The sequence below is a fragment of the Tyto alba genome, unplaced genomic scaffold (genome assembly GCF_018691265.1).
Source record: "Tyto alba isolate M040663 unplaced genomic scaffold, T.alba_DEE_v4.0 Super-Scaffold_23, whole genome shotgun sequence".
In the NCBI taxonomy this organism is placed as follows: domain Eukaryota; kingdom Metazoa; phylum Chordata; class Aves; order Strigiformes; family Tytonidae; genus Tyto; species Tyto alba.
This window is the reverse complement of record NW_024881297.1, coordinates 1,452,414-1,474,232: the sequence shown is the minus strand read 5'-3', so window position 1 is coordinate 1,474,232 and position 21,819 is coordinate 1,452,414. Positions and strand designations below refer to the sequence as shown.

Here is a 21,819-nt window from a genome sequence, read left to right as displayed (position 1 = left end):
CCCGGGACCGCCTAAAGCAGCAGCAAAAAAAAAAAAAACCCAAAAAAAACCCCAAACCACCTAAACCCCCAAGCCATATCCCGTCAAACCTGGAAATTTTGAAGGCTCTTCCCCTCAAGGACCGTCGCCAAAGGTATTTACTTCCCTTTCAGGCGCCGTCTCAAAGGGAAGAAAACTACCGGGGAGGTGAGGTGGCGGCGATGGAGTTCTGGCGGCGGCGGGTGTGATGCAGGCGGGGAAGGCGCTGTGTGGAACCGGAGCGGGTGTGGAGGTTCTGTCACCTGGGGAAACGGGATGGGTGACAAAAATGAGGCGGTTTACCACAAAACTGCCTTGGAAAGGAGGCAGTAACATCTCATGATTAACTGTATCATCACCATCACGTGCCACAGATATGATTTTTTATTAGTAGTATTATTTATTTTATTCCCTTCCATTTGTGCAATTAAGAGAAGTAGGGAATATTGTGAAATCCTGTGCATTGGCATATGTTCGCTACTGCTTGTACACTGTATGGAAACAAAAATTCCTTAACTAAAAAAACCTCCAAAACCTACAGCTGTAATTTCAACCCTAAAAGATCATTCAGGGCACAGAATACTTAATCCCTAACTTATCTAAGTAATTGGATACTTCATTATAAAAACTGTGGTGTGATTCATCTAAACCACAGTATCTAAACGACAGGGGCTGTCGTTATTTGTCTTCCTGAGGTTTAACTACAAGAACTACAATGGATGATGCTGGTAGATATCACAATATCTGAAAATTTCTGGGAAACAAAATAGAAAAACAAAATTGTAACTGACACTGTGTTGACATTCTCTAGATGAATATTTCCGAGAGCTACAGCAAGACAAACATGATGCGGAAAGCACACAGCATGGCCATATGTTATTTGGTATAAAAAGCTAAACTATATATAAAAGAAATGCCATTACCCCACTTTCAAAGGATCCAGAATCCATGACAGAAATCCTATCAGTTGCACTTGGCTCAGAACACTGAAAATGTCTAACTTATACTGTAGATACTGAGAAAATTAAACTATCCGGTTATTCATTGGTTTAGATACAGGGCAGTGTTCACTGTAAGACTACTAATTTAATTGTCAGAAAAATAAAGCTCTTCTAGCTATTTAAAACTCTTCTGCCCCTTTCTCATTAACTTGTGGGATGTTCTCTCCTGTGGCCGTGGAAGATCAGAAGAGCTCACAGTAGCCTGCATTTAAAAGAAGAAAAATATTCCAGGGTTCCAAAGGCAGATATGAAAAAGCATCACCAGTAATTACACTTTTGAGGAGAGGAATCAAGGCCCCTTTTGGCTAGCAGCATCACATTGTAAAAGGAAAAAAAGGTTTTTTCTCAAATTATCGAGACTGAACTCGGCCAGTGCTGTTCAGATACCAACTGGCTGTCAACCATATCTGGAGTACTGGTACCATATGGCATAGCAAGATATCTCACCCATTCTTCACCACCTTCAATCTCTCTGGCTTTAAATTCTAGCACCACACCAACACACATCATCATAAGTTAACAGCGGTGTTATATATACAAAAATAAAGGTCACTCAAAAACAAGCCCAAAGCAACCTATAGCCAAAAGAAATTGTTGTCATTTTTAAGTTAGTTGCTGATGGTAAAAACCAGGATTACTCGTACAGCAGAGAGGTGGCTGGAATCTCTGGTTAACAGAGAGCCTATTGACACTGGACACTGTCCATAAGCAAGAAAGGCTGGTTCCCCATATTGTTTCCTACAGTTAAAATAAAATTGAAGAACCATCTGCACTGTCAAAGTGAGCTTATGAAGTCTGCTGTGCATGCATGGTTGTGGTTTCTGCCTTTCATTTAACGAAGCCAGAAGTGGTATCTCAGTGGTGGAAGAGTTAATTGGTTGCCAAGTTAGCTATCTATTAGCCATGCTGAACAGATGTCCGGACCCAGAGAAAGCACTCGGTACAATAATGATGAGCAGTAGAAGGTGGGAGGAGTATAATAAATTAATGCCAACTGAGTTCCATTTTTTTTTTCCTGGAAATGTGAGGTCAGCCTTGAAAGATGCATTACAGTGACTGCATATATGAAGTGAGAATGTGGGTGAAAGAGAAATAAAACCAACTAGACATGAATTACAGAAGGTGACGTATATCGACACAAGAGAAATATGATAAAGGTTTCAGAAAGTATTATTGAAATACATGATGCCTCATGATGCTGTCTTCCAGGGAGCTGGCATTTTGGCAAGGTATATACTGCTCCTCTCCCAAAGAGAAGCGTTGCAGTAGTCAAACGTGATAAGTATTCATAAATTTCTTCAGAGCAGTTGGAGACCTTTTCTTCTACGGTACCCTAGACTGTGCACTATAGGCTACCAAACTGGGGAGAGAAATGTCTAGGAACTGATTGGTAAAAACAGGGAAGGGAAAGTGGCTCAGCGCTTGCATGACAGCCATGGGGTGTGACATTCTCCTAGTTACACAGTCCTTCAAACAGACACAGCTGGTCTCTACTCTTTCCTCCCTGTTGCTTTTGTCTCTTCTTTCCCACCCTCCCCTCCCCAAAAAAAACCCTCTCCTGCATGCATCCTGTCACACCACTCCTGTTCGGAGCAAGACAAGTCAATGTGAGCAAAAGACTTACCATCACAGGTGCTACATCTCTCGATGCCTCCTTCACTGGTGTGTCGTGGAAAGAGCAGGAGTATGTTGGAATAAGTCTCAATCCGTAAACACACACACGTGCTTCAAGTTTGCTTGAAGGAAACCGGTTACCTTCACGCCTGGTGTCAAGTTGCGTGTAACAAGTGCAGAAACTGCCACGTTTTTAAAATAAAATGCACAGCGAGGGGACTGATACACACATCCATTTTAAAGCAAATTATTGCACCTTTATCGTTGCCACGTTCCTAGCAACATAAGATGCCTTGCAACAGCACACAGCTGCTCCGGCACAGATTATTAATTAAATTAATTCATACTGGATTTTTATCTTGGCACTCTGCCCACTGCACATTGTCACACCAAGATAAGACTGCTTAGTCATTTGTTCTTTATGTGTCTTAATGGCTTCAAGAAAAGAGCCTCAAGGGAAAATGCTTTATAAGGACCTTTTTACTCACTATAGCCAAAGAGATTTCCAGCACGTTTTGGGCTCCCTCTTACGCTGGCTTTGTTAGGAAGGAGTCGGGCACCGCTTGCACCATCAACTCACAAATTTATTTCCTGGCTATTCCCAATACCTTGGCCCAACACTGAATAGCAACCCTCGACTGGGAATGCACAAGCAGAGGCAGAGGAGGACATTTTAGGAGTAACTGGCCTCGAGGAACAGGAGGCTGTTGTAATTATTTGGGACAACCAGGTCATGGCAAAGGGGAAACGCCAGGTACGACCAAAGGGCTTCCCCTCAGGACTGCTTAGTCCTATGGCACAATCCTTCCCTTTTGCGCAGTCACTAACGTACAAAATGTTTTCCTTGTCTTCTGATGAGAATGCGGTCTTAAACCTTTGAGTTAATGAACATAATTACCCCTAATTGATACAGAGGCAGCTTTTTTAAGCTTAAATCCGTAGAGGTATTCATCCAGGCTCTCAATACTTTTGCATTTGCTTGGGGGAAGACAGCTAACATAGGCGAGGCTCCCTCATGGCTTTGCTGTGTCCTTCACTCATTTTCTAAAATCGTAGTAAAAGATTAGTAGGATGTTGTGTTTAAAAAAACCCAGATGCTTTGATACAGTATGTTGATGATTTATTAATAGCCAAGGAGCCGTGTATCGCTGACAGCTATACCTTACTGTTTGCCTTAGCTTAGAAAAGCCGTACGGCTTCTCCACGGAAGTTACCATTTCTTCAGAAGAAAAGTGTAAAATATCTGGGTTATGTTCTCCAGCAAAAGGAGCGGTGTCCCCGCCTGGTCAGGCGCGGCTCCAACCCCCCCTCAGGGCACAAACACAGCCGAGGTGGGCCCGGCGGCAAATAATAAATAAATACACCTCGCCGGCTCCCCCCGCCCCCCCTCACCCCACGCACACGACTGCCGGTAAGAAGTCTAAGCCCCTCGCCGGGACCACCCTTCACCCTGCCGCCTCCGCCTCCTCCTCCTCACCCCGCGAGGGGCTGCCGGCCGCTTCCCGCCTCCCCGCGCTGTTGCGACAGCTCGGCTGCGCGTTACGGCAGGCCGTTGCCTCGGTGACGCGGGCGTTGGGCCTGGGCCCGTCGGACGGGGCGTGAGGCCCCGGTCTCTTCAGCCCGCGGCCCGGCGGAGCTTTCCACCTCCCCCGGGCCCCGGTCCCTTCAGCCCGCGGCCCGGCGGAGCTTTCCACCTCCCCCCGGGCCCCGGTCCCTTCTGCCCGCGGCCCGGCGGAGCTTCCCCTCCCACCCTCCCTATCCCCGACGTCCCGCAGGGGCAGAGCTGCGGCCATGGAGAAGTACCAAGTGCTGGGCCTCGTGGGGGAAGGCAGCTACGGCGTGGTGACCAAGTGCCGGAACAAGGAGAGCGGGCAGATCGTCGCTGTCAAGAAGTTCTTGGAAAGCGAGGACGACGCGGCGGTGAAGAAGATCGCCGTGAGGGAAATCAAGCTGCTGAAGGTGAGCCGTGAGGGCAGCTGAGGGGGGAGCAGGCCTGCGTTTTCCAAGCAAAGCCGGACCAAGCCGATGGCTTTTTGTTGAAATTCCTAGCTCCTCGTTCAGCTGGGAGACGTTCCTGTCGCAGTACAGCGGCTGCCCACCGAGGGGGGTTGATACAGAGCGTGACCTTTTTATTTTGCGGCTGCTGTGGTAATGCCTCTAGCATCCTGCCCCACCGCAGCTCAGTGTGGTTGCAGCCTCTGCCCTGCTCCAGATGCCTCTTCACGGTGTATATTGAATCCTAGTCAGGTGTTTAAATACCTTCCTGAAGGCAAATGTCTCCTTCGAGCTGAGTAGTAACCTTCATAACGGTGGCCTGAGTTTTTCTGGTGGTAAAGGTGCTAATCGTTTAGATCCGGTGGGTGTGGGTGAGATTTACTTGTGCGGAGTCGATGGGTTCGTGGGAGGAAGCTCCCTCTTGAAACTCCTTAGGAGTCCTTTAAGGTGTGATGTTCATCCAGTAAAGTTATAGGATAGGTGTGAATTTAGGCTGTTGGGTTAGTTTTTGAAAGGGAAGCACAGCTACTTCTGAGCACAGTTTACAAAGTATAACTAACAAAGTACAAGCCAACAGTCTTGATCGGGCCCTGTTCGTATTTCCACGAGCAGCCAAGCTGTGGTATATTCCTTCAGCCTTTGAGTTGTAGCCTTGCAGAACTGCTTTTTCCTTTGGCTGGGCGCTGTGCTGGATTTGCCTGGCTAAACCTGACTTGATTAGAATCTAGTCTGTTTATGTGCCCTGTATTCAGCAGGGAAAAGTACAAAGAAGGGAGTCACAAGGTCTCCATTCCCTCATGGTAGTAATTGTGCCCCCCTGTGTTGTGTACCAAATTCGAGTACCTTGCTGCTGTGAAATTTGCTGAAAACGAAAGAAATGCTGAACTTTTAAACCCTGCAGGTGAATGGTGACCTGAATGTGTGACAGCCTGCCTAACCAGACTGGGTGCAGGTGTTACCTGATACGGAAAAATGCTTCTGGAAAAGTTTTACTTCATTTTATTTTATTAATGACACTTTCCTGGCAGGCTTGTACTGCCAGCCAGAGGCTGGAGGAGGACAGGTATCAAATTCCCTGAACCTTATCAGTCAACAGCTAGCCCCTAGGCTGAAGCCAGCTGGCATAATGTCCTTTGCTGTTTGAGTGTGTGATTTGCCTGGTGTTGATTGTGGATGCTTTATACTCGCCTAAATGTCCAGTCGTACTTCAGCCTGTTGGCTTCTTATCAGCAGCATTATGTGGTGTAGTCTCATTGTCAGGGTTAGTTTGTTAAAGGTGCTTCTCTTCATGGGCTCTGTCTGCGAAAATACCCAGCAGCTTTAGATAAACAGGGTTTTGTGCATCTGCTTTTCAGTGTTGTATCTTATGGTCTTTCTGCTTCCTCTCCTGGCTTTGTTCTTCCTACAGATGCTCTTGCAAGTTCCTAAACCGTTTCACTGCCAGCTTTTTCTGCTGCGTTCCTTTGTGAATAGGACGCCAAGAATGCAGGATGGCATGCCAGGATATACATCCATTGTTCTGCTTGCTCTTTTGACCACCTTCAGCCCCTGTGTTTGCCACCATAACCTCTAGCAGTAGTTGCAGCATTTTTCTTCTTCCCTTGTCCCACAGGCGGGTATGCACAGAACAGTCTGGGCATCTGTGGTAGTTCTAAGAGCTGGGACACAGCTGATGTGTCTGGTGAAGAAAAGAAGGAAAGTCTTATTGCAGTTGGAGTGCATCTTATGCTTTTCCTCTGATGCAAGGTGTTCTGGAATGGGAATACATGCAAGCCTGTCTCCCCTCCTCTTGGCTGCCACAGGTGTCTGTTTGCAAGTCTGGCAGACTATAGTCCCTGTGCTGTGAAGGTAAAAAACAAAAAGTGATCTCTGCCATCACTGCAAGAGCCACAAACCCTTAGCGTTAATAGAAATGCACACGTTAGAGCTTGAGATGCAGCCAGCAGCTCCAAATGTTTTCCTCTCAAACTCTTCTAGAGCAGATTTGCACAAGTCTGGATCATACCTGATCTGCTGGCCAGGCTTGCTTAGTTACTGAGTCAAAGCACGTACCACCTCCCAGGTGTGCTGTTGTTTTCATGGGTAAATGGGAGCTTAGCAAGGGGAACATTTCCATATACAGCTCAATAAATGTGGCCTCTCCCAGTGAAAATAAATACCTAGAGATTTAGTGTTTTTGTTCTGGGGTTTGGGCAGAAATTTAATCATGGCTGAGGACAGCAAAACTTCTTCAGGTCTCCTGTGCTGGGAAGAAATTATTATTTAGAAAAGAGCATTTTTTTCTTTGATCATCTTTCTGAAAATCTGCACTTTTCAGACCTTCTAAGAAATCTGAGTCTTTGACAGACCCGAGTGCAGGCTGGCTGGCACTCCCTCTGGACTAGCAGAGCATTTCCACTGCAAGTCCCTGCACGCTGCAGTCCTTTTGCATCTTCCTTGGTCGCCATCCCTGAGCTATGGTGCTGCCTTCAGTCAACCTCCGATACTTCCCTGCTAGGCTCCAAGCTATTAAATAACTGAGTATTGTAGCATGGTCTGTTTTGTTTAAGTGGTGTGTGATAAACCAGTGTTACAAATGTGTAATGAATTGGAGGTGAATTCTTGGCTGGTCAGAATGTGGTGACAACTAGAAAATACAGTGGCTTTTTTTTTTTCTTTTAATTTAAGTTGCAGGGTTTTTTTTCTAAATAATCTTCAGCTTTTCCCTCTTCATAATATTGGAAAAAAAAAATCCCTTCAAATCTTTGACTGGTCAGTTTTCACTCTGAATCCACTAGACACAATTTAATAGAAGCTGTTTAATTGTTAACACTATTATAGTTAAGAATAGTGAACTTTCGTTTTATTCATTCAGTGTGCTTGTATTCTGGCACGTTAGTTATTGTAAATGTGTATAAGCAGGCAGTGCTAGCCGAAATGTTTTGGGTATGGTAGGAGATTAAAAGCCTATTAGAAAAAAATAAGATACACTGAGTAATTGGTGATGAACCAACAGCTAGGTAGAACAGAGGGGTACTGCAGCTGCTTTTTGTTTTTCTTTTAAATGAGGATGTAAGAGATTTGTAAAAAGAGGACCTAGAGAAAGGAATGACAGAAGGGTAAAACTTCCTGGAAACATGAGAGAAAAGAGATGAATCAGCTTTGGGTTGTTGGGAGAGGCAAAAAGTTTTCTTAAAACAAAACAGAGACCTGTCTTCAGCAATCCTTTGCATCCTGTCTGGAAGGGGTAGCCTAGCGTTGCTCCTCGTGCCCCCACCTGAGGGAGCAGGCAGGGTAGCACGGTGTCACTTGGTCACCTTGATGAGAATATCTCCTGAAGGAGTTTGAGCCACAGATAGAGCCCAGAGTTATATGGGAACAAGCTATATTTATTGCTGCTTAAGCTGTTCGTGAGCAAAACCAGGGAACTAGCAAGGAGCCTGCAGCTCTCACCAGTCATGGTTAAATACCCTGTTCTTCTCGCAGTGGTCAGAGGCATACTTGGCAGCATGCTGAACTTCCCAGTAGAAACCGTGCTGCTTTGTGTTCCCTGCTAGCTTGGGGACCTCTGGATTTTCCATGGCAAGTCTTTGTGGGAGATGTTGTTAGGTACCTGCTGTCTCACGTTAACTGCATGCTCCTCTGAAATTGTTTTTGACTTCCTCCAGATTTCTCTCGTGTGGAACATAAGCTTGTCAGGATCAGGGCATGAGTTAGTGTCACCTCTGATGTGAGGAGAGCATTGTGAGAAGCAGAACGCATGAGGTCTTCCCAACAACAACAGAACAGTGTATTTTGAGCATCCTCATTAAGAAGAAATGCCCTTAGTGTTTTATTTATTTTTCAGTTACAAAACCAGGTGTCTCCATATATGAGGTGGTAGAAATCCTCCAGATGATGTTAATAAATTAAAATTGGCAAAAATAAAACCTATTCTAAAATATTCGTGAGCTGATTTTAAGAATAAATGAATGTGAGTGCCATGACAAGAGCATTCTGGAGCCGTGCACCGGCTGGGTTGCAGTTAAAAGTATCTGGTCATAGTTTACCCATTATTTGCTGTTAAGCTCTCATAAAATATTTCCTGTTTTATAACAGCAACTCAGGCATGAGAATCTCGTGAACCTGCTGGAAGTGTGTAAAAAGAAGAAACGGTGGTATCTGGTGTTTGAATTTGTGGATCATACCCTGCTTGATGACCTTGAGGCATTTCCAGACGGACTGGACTACAGCAGGGTTCGGAAATATTTATTTCAGATTATTAGAGGAATAGCATTTTGTCACAGTCATAACGTAAGTATGCACAAGAAGTTAGCTCTGCAGTTAACCTTGAATTAATAGATACAGAAGCATATATTTTTTGATATATATTAAAACAGAGAAATAAAGATTTGGCTGAAAAGGAAGAGGCAGGGCAGAAGGGCTGGAGTGAATTTCGTAGAATGTCAGAGCTTGGTGTCAGCTGATCCAGTAGTCTGTCTCTGACTTGTGAGAGTATTTCAAAGGAAAGGACCAGAAGTCCATGGGGATCCAGTACTTGATGGTATCTTGTTGTAAGCTGACTTACCTTGCAGAGGGAGATAGTCTCATTTTCAAAACTTTTGTTCTGATAGTGTCTATGTAAACATGATGACTTGCCTTTTCAGTACTTTTAGGTTTTCGTTCTCAACTGATTTCTAACAGGTTTGCCAATTTAATCCTAGTTGTGTAACTATGTATATAAACACGTGCATTTACTTATTTTTATGTTTGGAAAACTGCGTCTCATGAATTCCTAAAATACTCTTCACATTTAACTGCAGGACATGCCCTTGCAATACTAACAGCTTTTAAACTTGTGGTCAGGGCCAGATTCTGAAGCATAATAAATTGTGCCTGATAAAATACCTGTAGTAAATACATCTGCAGAACATATGCAGAGAGATATGTAAAATATACGCTTTTGTGTGCAAAAATTAAGAGGTTTGGTGTTTACCTGTGCACTCGAGTTGACACTTGTTCATTGTGTGCATGTATCTATTACAGACTCTATTTTTCCCATGCCTGCAAAAATGTAATTTTCTACCTGGATGTGAGAAAACTACTATATTTGGTGACCCAGTCAATTTACTATGTGGGAAATGGGGGATTTTATTTGTCTTAATATGCTTTTCTCTCTGCAGATAATACATCGGGATATTAAGCCAGAGAACATACTAGTTTCCCAGTCAGGAGTTGTAAAACTATGTGACTTTGGATTTGCCCGTACCTTAGCAGCTTCTGGGGAAGCTTACACAGACTATGTGGCAACTCGATGGTACAGAGCTCCAGAGCTGCTGGTGGGAGATATCAAGTATGGCAAGTAAGACTGGTGTGCGAGGCTGCAGAAGGGTTGTGGGCTTGTGGGGAGTATGGAGGGGGGTGCTCTGTTTTTTGAGGAGGCAGGGGACTATCGCTTGGCAAACAGGTTAAAGCAATGCTGTTCGGTATTCCCTGGTTATTCACTTCTAAAGGTTTAAGTCTTCCTCTTTTCTCTCCCACTCTGCAGATAACTTCTGCCAGTGCTAGGCTTTTGTCGTGGTTTGAGCCTGTTTGGCAGCCAAACACCACGCAGCCACTTTCTCCACCTTCTCTTCCAGCAATAAGAAAGGACAGATGAGCCAGGCTTGGAGTTAGAGATAGGACCGGGCGGGGAAAAATTCCCCCTTTATGGTCACAAGCAGAAGGCACACTCGTTAAGGGAAGAAAAAAAGAACATACATTTATTACAGACACTAACAACACGTAACAGAGTAGGACACTGAGAAGCATTGCCACATCTTGAGAACACCTTCCCCTCACCCCTCCCTTCTTCCCCGGGCTCAGCTCTGCTCCCGATATCTCTACCTCCTCCCCCAGCGGCGCAGGGGCAGGGAATAGGGGGTGCAGTCAGTGCTGCCACTTCTGCCATCTGCGGTGGGGGAACTTCTGGAACTTCTTGCCCCTGCTCCAGCATGGTCCCCCTCTCACAGGAGACAGTCCTCCACAAACTTCCTCCGACATGAATTCCTCCCACAGGCTGCAGCGTTCCTCACACTGCTCCAGTGTGGGACACCAACTTTTCCCAACTGGATTCCCTCCCACGGCTGCAGCCCTTCCCGAGCTGCTCCGGCGTGGGACACCCCCGCATGCTGCAATCCTCCCAGCACTGAATTACAGCAGCGGGGCTGCCTTTTCCCACAAGACCCTGGCCTTCTTCGGGCACAGTCACCTTGATTATCCAGGCAAAACACAGGCCATAAATCAGTGTCTGCTCCACCGTAGATCTTCATGGGTGGCAGGGGGGGCCTCCCTGCCGTCTCCCCACAGGATACAGGGGGGGTCTCTGCTCCGGCACACCTCCCCCCTCCTTTCTTCCTCCGTTCCTCCACTGACCTTGGTGTTCACACAGCTGCCGCAACTCCTCCTCACCACATTCCTTCTTAAATACGTTCTGGCAGAGGCGCAGCCGAGTGGCTCAGTTTTGGTGCAGAGGTGGAGCTGACGTGGAGCTGGGGGAGCTTCGAGAAGCTTCTCACAGGGGGCCGCCCCGATAGCCCCCTCCCCTGCCACCAAAAATCCCCACCACTCACTCAACCCAGGACAGCTTTCCTGGCTCAGAAAGCGAGGTGAGCCCTTAGCATTCCTGGTCCGGTGTCTCTAAGAACTTTTCAGTTGCCGATGCTAGTATTGGGGGAGGCTATGGTAGATCTCCCTCCTGTGCAGTTGAAGTCATGGAGTAAAGGCAGAAAAGTCCCTCCAAACAATTCTAGATAGACATTTCAGGAGGGAGGATGTGGGATGAATGAGATTTTTCTTACTGGGGTCCCTAGTACTGCAAAACCAGGTCAGAACTTAAACTCTGTTATTCACAGGTCTGTTAGTACAATTGTTCAGGTTTATGTATGTCTCTGTATCACTTCATATTCAGTAAATGCACCTGAAGAGCGGATGCTTAAAGAAAGAGGAGCTGCTTACCTTTGTGCTCTCTAAAGCACAAGCTTCTACTAATGTGTTACGTTGTATTAGTATTTTTTAAAACATTGGGTTTTGGAACATGATTTTACATCTGTTGGGCTTCTGCTAGCATTTGCCTTCTTCAAGAACTGAATCCTTGCCATTCATCAGAGCACTTGTAAGCTTGGAAAAGGGCTGTCTTGCTGTTTAGGGGGGGCAAGGCTGCCCTCAAGGCTTATAACCTGCTGAAGATGTGCTGTGCACTGGCCTGGCTCAGCCTTTAGGTCAAAGAGACAAATGAAGCTGTGTTGAGCTGGTGCGCTGTTTGTTTTGTTTTGTTTTTTCCAGGGCTGTGGATGTGTGGGCTATTGGCACTCTGATAACAGAAATGCTTACAGGAGAGCCCCTCTTCCCTGGAGATTCAGACATTGACCAGCTCTACCATATCACCAAGTGCCTGGGTAAGAACAGCCTGTCAGGCTCCTAGTGCCTGCTTAGTAATGAAGGGGTCAGATATTTTCTGACGGGGGGTGGGGAGGAGGGCATGGGGCGAAAGGCTGTGGTGTGTGCTCAACTATTTCTGAGAAGATGTACTCTTAGCACCTTTTACAAAGGGGGAGCTAGGAGCTTGCAAGTACAGCATCAATTCATGGTGCCTAGGTAGAAAGAGAATGACCCAGTCTGTAGCCCTTACTATAGTACTAACCCAGTATTTCAGCCTCTCAAATGTTTCATGGCACTGTTCTGTATTTCTTCCATGTTGTTGCTTTGTTCGTATGATTCCAGGTAATTTAATTCCAAAACACCAAGAGTTATTCTATAAAAATCCCCTCTTTGCTGGCATGAGGTTGCCTGAAGTGAAGGAGGTTGAATCTCTGGACAAACGATATCCCAAACTCTCTGCTGCAGTGCTAGGTTTAGCCAAGGTAATTAACTGATCATTTGCTATGAATGTTTCTCTGTTTACTTGTCCTTCACCTTGTGGAGCTGAATATGGCCTACAGAAAGGGCTGGGGCTGTTAAACTGACCTTCTCTCAACTACCCATGCAATGAGCAACTGCCTGGATTGATATCTTAGTGAGGACTGCAAGGATACAACAGCTACTGTCCTGGGTGACAGCAAAGACTAAGCCAGTCATCTCCAGAGTCACACTGCATGTCCTCCAGGGGGGATTTGTAGCATATAGTGCCCCATTAATTAAGTTTTCCAAGGAGATTTGAAAGGTGAAGAAGGGCTTGTGTGTTGAAAGCGTCCTCCACACACCTCACTACATCAGTTGATCTTTTGAAATGTCTTCCCAACAAGCTTTGCCTCTCCTCTGCTACCTAAAGCAGATGCTTTGTAGGTAATACACAGCCCCTTCTTACTTGATAGCAGAGCTGTGTGGATATAGTGTTTTCTGCCAACAACCTTCCCTCTGCCTGCTGGTGGAGGCACTGCAAGCAAGTAGGCTTGGATGGGATGGCATATAAACGTGTCGCTTGCCCATGGAGCTGTGTCTACTATGTGTGAGTTAGGAAGCGTACAACTTTGTAATAGATTCTGAAGAATCCTTCCAGGGAGTGTTTTTTGTGCTTTCACACAAAACAGTGGCTCCACACAGCAGTCTGGAGTTCCGATATGTTGGGTAACTAAAACAAACCCAAAACCACATGGTTGTATTTGAAATGCCTAATGACCAAAACAGATTCTAAAGACTTAGTCAAACAAATGTAACTGAAAACAAGGGAGGTTTACTGAGAGTGGAGTGATCTGTTTGTATGACAGGTATTCTCTGTGCATTGCGTTTTTGTAAGCATTAGTGACTGGAATGGAAGCAGCCAGCAAACATTAAACTTTTCTGGTAGTGGTGTCTCTTGGGCTCACCTCAGTACAACAGACCCTAGAAGGGGGAGTTTTGCAGCTTTTTTCTTGACTTTGTTAAAAATGCTAAAGCTTTCATTTCACTTCTAATGTATTTACCTTCTAATGTTTACATTGATTTGACAGAAGTGTTTGCAGATTGATCCAGACAAAAGACCATCCTGTGCTGAACTCTTGCAGTGTGATTTCTTTAACAAGGATGGATTTGCTGAAAGGTAAACAGTTAGTTTCTTGCTCAAAAACAGCTAATGTTAGAAGGAAGTTAAGCAGTTGCGCCTGAAGTGTGCATGCAGGGTTTGTAGAGCTGACAGCTGCTGAATGTCTTGGTTTTGTTTGGTTTTAGCCTTCCTGGAAATAGGAGAACAGTTGAAAGGGAACACATTGCAGTGCCACATTTACCTCATTACCTTGTCATGACGTTAATTGATGATAACTCATGTGCACACCCAGGGTCACACCGTATTTGGTAGTATAGTCTTACACTGTATTCACCGTCTGCATCTACACCAGACTGGGATATAAACACCTCTGTTGCTGTATTGTGAAAAGTGCGTGCCTGTAAGATTTTATTTATTTTAATGGATACATCATATTTGGCTGGCTTCTCATTAGTTAAAAAGGCATGGCATGTTTGTTTAAAAGGTTATAGGAGCCTGGGCTGAACACCAACTGATGATGATATTGAGATTAACAGAAAACTTTTTTTCCCCCCCCTTCCTATATGGAACATAGATTTGCTCAGGAGCTTAAAATAAAGATTCAGAAAGATGCCAGAGACCTTCAATTACAAAAAAAATCAAAAATCAGCAAAAGGGACAAAGATGAGGTTTTAGAAGAAAGAAAAATGCTTGGTGTCCAGGTTGGTCCATCTTTCTTTTCCAAACCTGTATTTTCATTTTCTTTTATGTTTTAAAATCACTGTATAGGTACGTACAGCAGTTTAAGATCGTAACAAAAATAGAAGCGTAGTTGTCCATTTTTTTTAAAACGGACGAGGTAAGCGTGATGTGTCAGAGAAGCTCAACTTTAGAGGCCACTGTGAGCCTGAAGAGCGCTGAAGTCCTTGTCGCCCAATTCAGGGCAGTGCACCAGGCCTGTGCCCCCACAGCTCTGACGCTCGGTGCAGCACAGCCCACAGGCTGTTGTGTAGAAGTTGTGTGCCTTTGATTCTAGCTGTTTGGCTGCTACAAGGTTGCTCTAGTGCTTGGCTCGGCAGTGTGCAGGTGGCTGTTTGGCCAGTCCCTTGCAGGTAAACTACATCATGATGAAGTTATTGGCAAACACGGAGCTGAAAGGAGAATCAGTTAGGGAATATAAGTCATGTTGAATCACAAAAACATGGCTGTATGCTTCTGTTTACCTGTGTTAAAGCCCTGTCTCCAAAATTACCTATTTTGCTTTCAGTTGGATACTGAGAAGTAGAGACTCATGTGTGACTTTCAGGTGACACTGGGCTCAGTTCTTATTTAATTTCTTTGCAAGTGGCTGTTATTCCTCTATCATTTCTGATCCCACTCTAGGGTGACTTATTTACAGAGGTTGCTGGAACCCTGACAAGTTTCCTCCTGTTTGATGGAAAACAGGTTTTCTTCTAAAAACAGTATCATCTCCACCAGATCCTTGCAGAATCATGCAGGTTTAGGCTTCTGACCTTTTTTTCCTGCATGTGCCACTCTAAGCTACTTTTTAAACACGGCTGTAAGAGAAGGACATTGCTTATCTTCCCAAACAGGATTTCAGCATTGACCTGAAGAGCAGAGATGCAAAGCTATTAAAGGCAAAGCGCTCTAAAGCTGAGGCAGAGAAAGCAGACCGATCCCCCAACCTGAGTTGCCTCTACGACAGTCCGATCAATCCATTTAAAATAAGCCCTCAAACCAGCCTAAAAGATTCCAGCAGCAGCTTGGACTATGCCAAGAATGCAGGCATGGTTATCCCTCCCATCAACCAGAACTTTTCTCCCACTATGGTTGGAATGGGTCCTGTGCCTGGGAACCTTAATTACAGGTATGGGAGCAGAGCTAGAAGAGCTTGTATCCATCATCCCTGTTGCCAAGGAACTGTCAAGTCCCGAGAGAGGTGCAGGGTGGTGATGTGGGAACACGAGATGTGGGTTTGGGACAAGACACGGCTAGGAACAGCTCTTGGGTGGAGGATTGTATGTGGATCAGAAAGGCCAGCCTCACCTTGAGCAGCTGTGCATGTCCACACAGGCACAGGGTCCCTGTGTTTCTGCACAGGGCAAAGCTCTGCTGAACAGCAGCTGTTTGCCAGCTGCTCTGACACTGGCCTGCCTTTCACTCATGGCTCGTCCTTTGGACCAAGCTTCTCTGTTAACTGAGCTCGTGAAGGATATTCTTCCCGTGACCCTTCTTTCTAAGCATTTAATGACAGTGTTTCTGGATGTCTTGCATTTGTTGTTTTTATATTCACTGTGTTACCCCAGTTAATAAAAAGTTTGGGGCATTTTTGGTTACAGAGTTGATGAAAAGAGTAAAAAATACTTGAACCCTTTTCTAAAGCAACGGAAGCACTCTCCAACAGGCCATTACAGTGTAAGCTTGACATCGGTGAGTCTGTTTTTCTTCCTTGGCAAAGCAAAAATAAATTCTGAACCCAAGTATGTGTTTTATTGTCAGGAATCCCATCCGTTTCAGCCTTCTTACCCCTTTTTTCATACAGGTGTATCATCTGTTAACCTTTGCCACTAGTTATTACATGGAACATATTTTGTATCAGAGGAAAATTTTAAATGAAGGGAGCAGTCCAACACAGGGTATCTGTGAGATGTGAAATATATCCATTTGCCTCCTGCCTTGCCAGGAAAAATAGACGAAGTGTGCTGTTCTACTGAAGCAGAATCGAGGATTTGGATTTAAAATGGTCAGGACCTTACTTAGTCATGTCATAAATGCATTAAAAATTGATAATGAAAACATGTGAAAAGCTTTCCACTGCACTCACTGCCCAGACAATATTCTTTCCACACCCACAGGAGCATTTTCCTTTTTACAGATGGCTGTAAAAAGCCAAGCCGTTCTCCAAGTGTTGTATTTTGTCTCTCTGGAAGCAGTCCCGCTTAGGTGATTGGGTTTTTTTGCCATGCCTCTTCCATTGTTTGTAGTGTATAAATGACACTTGAGTAGAATGGATTCTTTCACATGCATTAGTTTTAATCTTGCTTGTTGATTAATTATTAAGCTAGAGATTAGCTTTGTTTTTTCTATATTTTCATGAGCTGGGATTTATGCCCTTCATTACAGGTTACTAATGAAAAAAACATACTTCAGGCAAATAGGAAAAAATGGGAATTCTCCAAAACAGATGTGCGTTTGCCAGAACTAAATCACCTCCCAGAACTGAGAGGAGTGGAAGGTATGAGCTTTGATGTCCTCTAAATAAAACCCAGATACTAAATAAGTGCCAGGAAGCAGTGTGCGTTACAACAGTCACCTCTTGCTTCCTTAACATTGTATGCATTGGTTGTGTTTTGCAGCGTGGCATCCCCGGCTTCTGAAAAAGGAAAATAAAACAGTTTCAGAGTCCCGTGTCCCTTCCCTTGCTGCTATTGACCTGCATAACCCAAGTTTGGCCTCACAGCAGGTAACAAAGCAATACAGTGGTTTGTGCTGCTCTGTATTGCGTTGGTTCAGGTCTTTCTGAACAGCATGACCCACAAATTTCCGGTGACTTAACAGAAGCAGAACTTGCCTTGGCTTCTTAACTGTCAAACTAAAAGGACCTGAGGCCTTATGCTGGGGGAAAAGAGAAGGGTCGCGAATGAAACGTTGGGACACTATTTGTGTCTCTGCAGTTGGCTAAATACTAGATTCTCTGCTCAGACAGACAACGTGAATTGTTGCTGTTTCAGCTGGCTGGGTCAAGGTGGTAGTAAACCTGATGTACCAGAGTTGAATAGAGACCATGAGGGACAAGTGTGTTGAAAACTGTTCTGGCTGTGTTAGATGTTGAGGGGCTGAGTGCAGTAGCGAGGGAGGAGGCGTGGGAGCCAGGCATAGGGAGAGAAGAGGAAAACTTGCAAGGCTCTTAAAGATTAGTTCCTCAGTAACATTGACGTGTTTGAGAGGTAAGTAATTCCATAGGAGGTCACTTTGGCTAGCCTGCTTCCAGCTGAGATTTGGCAGACTGTATTTTTGAGGTCTGATTTGATCAAAGAACGATTTGTTTTAACTTACATGTTGGCATTCTGATTGTTCTTTCTATTTATACTACACTTGGAAATGGACCCTCTTTTTTTTTTTTTTTTTTTTTTTTTTTTTTTTCTTTCCCAATTTACAGCTGTCGGGGACCTTGACGCCTGATGCATCAGAAGCCGTCTTCCCCAGAGTTGAGCACTAGCCTTGTGGAGGAGATCACACCTGCCTGTAAAAGGTAGGATTTAATTTCTGGAGTGTAGCCTCCTGGAAGCTTCAATTTCTGCTGTGTAGTCTTCTGGTGTCTTTCAAAAGGATCGTTCCATGAACACTTACCTAGTTGGGAGGTGCAATGGGAGAAGCCTTTTTACCCTTGGTTAGGCCACCTAGTTACAACAGACCTCTTACTGAGGGCAGTGCACAGCTTGCTTTAAGGATACTGAAGTTGACTGTGGCAGGTAAATCGTTTTCCTGAGCTGAAGTTCTGGGCATCTCTGTTGGAAATTAAGCAGCTCAGGAAGTTGGGGGTTGAGCAAGCCGATAGAATAACAAAAAGGGGAAATGGGCTGCCTCCACATGAGTGGAAAACATGGGTTATATGTACAGCACTGTCAAGTGCATCACAGAAAATGGACTTGCTTGCAAGAAGAGAGAAAAGTGTTTTGGGGGGCTTGTCAAGCTTAATATTAGGGAAAAATTTTAGTAACTGTCATGCAATGTAAAACGTATTTAATGTAGTTGTTGATACCTCAGTGCTCTCCAAGCATGCGAGAGGAGTCTGGAAGAGAAGGAAGCTTAGGAAAAGAAAGTCCTGGCTCTGTGGTTGACTTGTGGTCTTCAGATTGAAGTACTAAGCTTGAACTCTACCACTCTATTTGCACATTCACTTAGCATTGCATCTTAGCATTCCAGAATGTTTAAAGCTGAGGCTTTTAGGTGTGGTTTTAATAGTTTCTCATCTGACCATTGAAAGACATGCAGTTCTCTAAAGAAGTGATTTTGTCTGAAAGAAAATTCATAGAAAAAATTATGTGGGTGGGTTTTGTTGTTTTGCTTTTTTGTACTGGGGGTATTGTTACCTCTTGTTGCTCAGCATCTTCCAGGGAGTCTGCTGTATGTGTTGGAGTTTGTCTCATCCTCTTGAAAGTGAGAACTGCAGTGCTTTGTTGAGGGGTTTTACTCTCATGATCACACCTCTTTCCTCACTGAAGCTGGGCAGAAGGACTGCACCTTCCAGAGGGAGAAGAAGTTGGAGATAATAAAGAGGGAAGGAGATGGGGTGCTCTGGAAGGGTTCTTGAGAGGCTGTGCTCCAAAATCTCACCGGCTCTATTGGAACCTTGTGTCCTGCATAGTTGGGCTTTATGCAGTGCTCTGGGTATGCTGGTGCTGCCAGCCTGGACGTGACCACATACCTGCTTCTCTGGGGATTCTCCCTGTGGCCACAGGGACCACCAGCCACTGCAGCCTCCCTCCTCTCTTGCTCGATGTTAGTTACAGAGAGCCACAAGCAGGTCATGGCAAAACTGTTAACATGCAGGTGGAAACTGTCCGGCTTATTTTTTTCTTTTGGGCGCTGCTATTTCCTTTGTGAAGAGAGGGAGTAACTTCTGACTCTGAAATCTCTGCATCAATGCTGCACATGCTCTTAATCTGTATGAGTGGATTTGTCACTCACTTGTATTTACGTGATGTGATGGCTTAATGCTGCTAGGGAGAAAGAAGAAAACCATTGGGATGGGAAGCAATCCTGATAATAGAAGTGAGGCAAAAAGACACCTTACTAAAGTTGTCTCATCTGTGAAGCACAGAGGTGTAAGCGCACAGCTTTAGCAAGGTAAGGACAAGTAATAAAATAAAGGAAGCATATGATCAGGGGGTACCTCTGCGGTTTTGTTAGCTTGTCCGTAACATCATACTGCTTTTCTCCTTTTGATGCAGGTGGCTGAAACAGTGGGAACAATTGACCTGAATTTCCAGGTGCTAAAGCTGCAAAGTCTCTGCAAGAGGGAGGAGGATCCCTTACTCTGGTGTTAGTGCAGCGGACTGCCACGGGAGGTGGCTCAGGTCCAGTCCGAGGACAGAGCTCGCACTGCCCTTGCTGCTGGATTTCTTGCATCCAAAACAGCTCCTGAAATGTTGACTCTCTGGCCTAGGGCCAGGTCTTGTCGTGAGGTTGCTCAGGGAAAAACAGTGATTATTGGTGTTTGACGAGGGCAGAAGCTGGTTTGAAGGGTTTTGAAGGAAGCTGGGCCTTCTTTTGTCTAACTGCTGCCCTCTGGAGGGTTTTCTTTTTAAATGAATAGTGAAGTGAGTAGATAGCTGCCAAATTTGCCATGTTTTGGTGAGCTACCTGATCTGGATTGGAAAACAACTTTGCAGTGACAAAAATGCCAGTGAAGAAAATGTTTGTGCAAGAAATGCAACGTTTAAATGCGTAATGTTCCCAACTGTTCATTTGAAACCCTTGCTAACGCTCAGCAGCACATGTGACCGTGTGTTAGGTTTCCCTTCGCTCTGTGCTTTTGTCCCCCAGTCTTTGGGCAGTTGTCTTTCAGGTGTTTAACTGGGCCTGCTGTCTGGCTGCACTGGATAAACATCTGAATTCTGTTAATGGTGGAGGAGGAATATCAGTGTAAAATACTGAGACGTGCAGCAGGTGGCATGTGAAATGGCTTCTGTGAGCACTCACTAACTCGCTTAAGTCATCAGTCCTTTAGGTCCCTGAGTGGAGTGGGATATGTAAGCATAAAACTTGACAGTGGCTTGTGGGGAGAGAAAGATGGCATCACTTGGGACTGTTACGAGACCATTTTGCTTAACTGTCCTCAAGTTGGCTGTAGTCAGTTCTACGGTGTCCCTGCCTTGCTCACAACTCTTTCCCAGCAGCTCGAGGCTGATGTCACAGCTCACACCCCTGTATGGTAGAGTTAATTTTGGAACTTGTCTTTCCACAAAATACAGCCTTTCCCATCAATGTGACACGGCAGAACACAGTATGAATGTCATCATATTTAGAGCTTCGAGGCAATGCTGTTTTGACATGTATGCTAAAATTTGTAAATAAAAAAGAGTATATGAATTCCAGATTTCTTGGTACTAGTGTGTGCTTACAAACGTAAGGTGCACTCACTTAGTGTTCCCTGGACTTGGTGTTGTATCTGCTCACTTGTATCGGTGGCATTACCTGCATTGAAAAAAATAGGACTTTTCAATCAGTTTTTATTTAACAGGTGACACCATGTTTCTTGCAACCATTTAGAAGCACAGGGTTCCTCCTGTCCCTCAGCAGCATCCGGACAGCACCTAGCTGACCGCGCTCACCCAGTGTGCCCTTTCCCACCCCAGCTTGGCTGGCCCACTGGTGCTAGCACTGTTATATTCCCCTTGCCTTCCTTTTCCTTCGCCGCTATGAACTGCTCCGGGGTAGCCCAGTTGTACCCATAGCAAATGTTCCCAGCTGGCCACAGCAGTCATTTAGCTAGCCATGGGCAAATACAACCGAGCTACTCACCTAAAATTGATCCTACTGAGAATTCACGGAGGCCCCAGCCGAGGGAGCAGCCCCCAGCTGGGGCTGGGTCCCTCTCCTGGCACAAGCACCAAGATACTCAGCCACAGCACCCGTGGGTGGTGGGTCCTTGGCTTGGAAATGGCCAACAACTCCTCCTGTAAAACCTCTTATCCTGCATCAGACAGCCAAGATTTTTTTTTTGGGGGGGGGGGGGGGAGGTATTGGGGGAATGGGGGGGAAAGAGAAGGTTTTAGGGGAATGGTGGCGGGGGGACAGAGAAGGTTTTAGAGGAATGGAGGGGAGGGGGAAGAGAAGGTTTTAGGGGAGTGGAGGGGGAGGAAATAAGGTTTTAGGGGAGTGAAGGTGGTGGGGAAAGAGAAGGTTTTAGGGAAGTGGAGGGGGAGGAAATAGAAGGTTTTAGGGGGGAGTGGAGGGGGGGAAAGGTTTTAGGGGAATGAGGTGGGGGAAAGAAGGTTTAAGGGGAATTGGGGGGGGGGAAAGGGAAGGTTTAAGGGGAATGGGTGGGAGAAAGGGAAATGTTTAGGGGAATAGGGTGGAAAAAAGGTTTTAGGGGGATGAGAGGGAAAGGGAAGGGTTTAGGGGCGTAAGGGATGGGTTAAGGGAGGAGGGGGAAGGTTTTAGGGGAATGGGAGAGCGAAAGGAAGACTTCGTGGGGCGGGGAAAGGAAGTTTTTGCGGAAGATGGGGAGGAAAGGGAGAAAGGAAG

General features: G+C 45.4%; 1 protein-coding gene across 4 annotated transcripts; it reads left to right on the top strand.

The window, feature by feature from the left end:
- Positions 1-23: 23 nt before the first annotated feature.
- CDKL2 (cyclin dependent kinase like 2) lies at positions 24-20,668 on the top strand. Of its 4 annotated transcripts, none has more exons than XM_033007188.2 (14): positions 24-133; positions 4,409-4,592; positions 8,706-8,900; positions 9,770-9,948; positions 11,910-12,022; positions 12,348-12,487; positions 13,553-13,641; positions 14,159-14,285; positions 15,159-15,433; positions 15,906-15,996; positions 16,690-16,801; positions 16,923-17,029; positions 17,726-17,818; positions 19,521-20,668. In XM_033007188.2, the coding sequence occupies exons 2-13, from the start codon at positions 4,425-4,427 to the stop codon at positions 17,783-17,785; spliced, it is 1,656 nt and encodes a 551-aa protein (XP_032863079.2). In that variant the 5' UTR covers positions 24-133; positions 4,409-4,424; the 3' UTR covers positions 17,786-17,818; positions 19,521-20,668. The 4 variants fall into 4 exon arrangements, 3 of the variants coding, with proteins under 3 accessions (XP_032863079.2, XP_042652422.1, XP_032863088.2); XM_042796488.1 differs by lacking the exon at positions 24-133 and adding an exon at positions 4,204-4,235 and having other exon boundaries at positions 4,337-4,592; XR_004409190.2 differs by lacking the exon at positions 24-133 and adding an exon at positions 19,294-19,416.
- The last annotated feature ends 1,151 nt before the right edge of the window (positions 20,669-21,819 follow it).